At 46.4% G+C, this 3066-nt stretch overlaps 1 protein-coding gene across 1 annotated transcript; it reads left to right on the top strand.

Annotated features, from left to right (window-relative positions):
- Positions 1–806: 806 nt before the first annotated feature.
- LOC116257069 (zinc-finger homeodomain protein 4-like) lies at positions 807–2847 on the top strand. The gene is made up of 2 exons (XM_031633683.2): positions 807–1743; positions 1854–2847. Exon 2 carries the CDS (start codon positions 1895–1897, stop codon positions 2651–2653), a length of 759 nt encoding a protein of 252 aa, XP_031489543.1. The 5' UTR covers positions 807–1743; positions 1854–1894; the 3' UTR covers positions 2654–2847.
- The last annotated feature ends 219 nt before the right edge of the window (positions 2848–3066 follow it).

Genomic DNA, 3066 nt, shown 5'->3' on the forward strand with positions numbered 1-3066 from the left:
GTTTGAACATGCACCACTTAAAGATTCAGCCAAAAGAATATTGAAGCATGCTCCAAGGGAAACAGCTAGTGCCCAAAAAATCTCGTCTTTCTGTTTTTTCTTTTTCTTTCTGTTTACTGTTTCTTCTGCATTTGCTGTTCTGCTATTGGTAACAGTATTTAAAGGCAGCTAATGGAGATGGATGACCCTAGAAGGAAAAGCAGCAGAATTAGAGGGGCATTGACTGGTGACATGTTATTCTTGGAAGAGAAAAGGAGGAAGGGATTAGTTTAGTCGTTAATCCAAGAATCCAGAAGCTTTGTTTGTTTGTTTATTGCTTTTGAGATTGTCATTTGTCAGTTAAACAGGTAGGGTTAAAACGAAAAGGGGAAAAAAAAAAAAAAGATTGCAGCAGTGAGTGAAAATGAAGGCGGTCATTTGGTACAAGACAGGAGGAGAAAAGGGGGTACTTTTTCTTTTGATCTTTACTCTCCTTTTGCAAATTTCTTGGGTCTACTCAACAGTTGCAGATGAAAAATTAGCCTGCCAAGAAAGTATTAAAGTTGGTGGTAGTGAAAAATATAAATAAATAAAGAGACTGTACTGAATAGGTCTCTCTCTCTCTTCTGACAGACTGCCCCTCTGTGTGGCGTAAGCTTGATGCCTGATAGTGCAAGCAAAGCAAGCAAACTACTTTTTATCGCGAGCGTAAAACTGTCTGTCCTCCTCTTTGTCTGTAGAAATCTGCTTTTTTTTCCTTCTCCTTCCGGACCTCTCTCTCTCTCTCTCCCTCTAAACATGATTTAATGGCTGACCGGTTAAAACGCACGAAGGATAACATCTTTCCCTCTCATTTCCAAACTCAACTCTCTCTCTATTTCCCTCTCTTTTACTCTCTCTCTTTCTCTCTCTCTCTCTCTCTCTCTTTCTCTCTCTCTCTCTCTAGCTCATAGTTAAACCACCTTAAAGAAACTGAATTCATTGCCACAGAGGAGAGTCCAAAGAGAGGTGAACTGATAGCTAGGCATTCGTGTCCAAGATCACTCGTGCACCATGAGAGGGAGAGTGGAAGACCTCGCCATTGTTGTGATTGCCCTTGTTCCAAACAACCATCGACTTCACCCCTCTAGGCCTTGCCTTTGAGGTGTTGTGTGTTGGTGCGCGTGCAATAGCCTTCTGCTCATCAGTCGGCCGCACCTCTCTCTCTCTCTCTCTCTCTCTCTCTCTCTCTCTCCCTGTGCTCGCTTCCACATATCAGCAAGTCCGGGCAGCCCATCAATCCTATCCCTTGAATGCGGTTTCTTGGCCTTGTCTTTCTCCACTGTCAGGCTATAGAATGCTAATGCTGCTCTTTTCGTTCAAAAACTTGCAACTCCAGGTAAACTGTCTCGTGTCTACATCTAATATCGCTGATATCCAATTTCAAATTCTTGATTTTTCCTCTTAAAAAGTTGTCCGCCCAAGCGATCGGCCGTGCTTCACCCTCTGCGTCATTGACCTTGAGTTGCGACTTCCAATGTCTTCTTGTTCAGTCCCAGCAAATCAGACTCGGCTGACCCCTCAACCTCATTCTCGTCTCTCTTATCCCCTTCTCTGACTTAGAAAAGAGGAAGAGGGAAAAAAGTTGTACTCGTTAAGTTGATACAGTGTCCACCCCCACATACAGACATACTATAACTGATTGCCGGACCCTGTTCTACTGGCGGAAGAACAAAAGAAGAAGAAGAAGTGGAGGAGGAGGAAAGAGGCCGGAGACAAGTTTAGGTGAGAAAGGCTATTTTCTAAGCTAAGAATACTGCTCCTGTAAGTTGGCATTCCGCAAAATCCTTACTTACCAGTTAAGCCAAAGCAAGACCACAATTTGCTGTCCACAGTTCTTGCTGCTTGGCACTGTTGCTTCTGGTAGCTAGCGGAGATGGAGCTATCCGCTCATGGCGGGGAGATTCCAATCCCAATCAGCAGCAGCTATGGAGGTGGTGCTCACATTGTGCACAGTAGCTCACCCCCAAATCATGTGATGCCAACAGCGACTCTTCCCCCATCGAACGGCACCACCGCCCTTGATCATGACCTGCCCCACCACCATAAGAGGGTGGTCAAATACAGGGAGTGCCTCAAGAACCATGCAGCGGCCATGGGAGGCAACGCCACGGATGGCTGCGGGGAGTTCATGCCCGCCGGCCCGGAGGGTAGCCTTGATGCCCTCAAATGCTCGGCCTGCAACTGCCACCGGAATTTCCATCGGAAGGAGATTGAAGGTGAGCTTCCTTCCTCGTGTGACTGCAACTACCATCTCAAGGGGAGGAAGGTAGGGAAGGGCGTCCTCATCTCCGCCGCCGAGGCGGCGTACGGGTACCCCACCAACAGCCTCATCCCAAGGCCGCCCGTCATAATGTCCTACAATTTAGGGGTACCCTCCGAGTCCGATGAGCACGAAGGTGGCGGGGTTCTGACCAGGGCTCCAGTTGTTAAGAAGAGGTTCAGGACCAAGTTCACTCCGGAGCAGAAGGAGAAGATGTTGAGCTTCGCGGAGAAGGTGGGTTGGAGGATACAGAAGCAGGAAGAAGAGGTGGTGCAGCAATTTTGCCAAGAGATCGGCGTCAAGAGGCGGGTGCTCAAAGTCTGGATGCACAACAACAAGCACCATTTGGCCAAGAAGAATCCGCCAACGTGAACTACAGCAGAAGCGCCAACCCTCAACTGCCTTTTTTTTTTTTTTTTCCTTCCTCTTCTTTTTTTCCGTTTCGTTTTTCTTAGTCTAGTGTGTGTTTTCTTGTCTGCGAGTTCATTGTGAAACTAATGTAGGTTAGGGAACATTCTTAAATAACTTCTCTCAGTTCTTAACTTTGTTGCATACTTAGAGCTTCAGGTTTGTGTTGCCCGTTTTCTCTTTTCCTCCTATCCTTTCCTCTTGTTATGCAGAATTCCCCGAATTGTTTGAGTTCTGGGTTTTTCATCTCCAATGCAGTAATAATTCTTATGCGGTTCTTTCTCTGTCAGCCATGTTGTGGTTCAGAACCTAGAAGTCCGAGTCCCATGAACCTGGCTTCTGTTCATTTACATGTACTAGCTGATCACTCTACAGTT

The sequence above is a fragment of the Nymphaea colorata genome, chromosome 7, assembly GCF_008831285.2.
Source record: "Nymphaea colorata isolate Beijing-Zhang1983 chromosome 7, ASM883128v2, whole genome shotgun sequence".
Classification (NCBI taxonomy): Eukaryota; Viridiplantae; Streptophyta; class Magnoliopsida; order Nymphaeales; family Nymphaeaceae; genus Nymphaea; species Nymphaea colorata.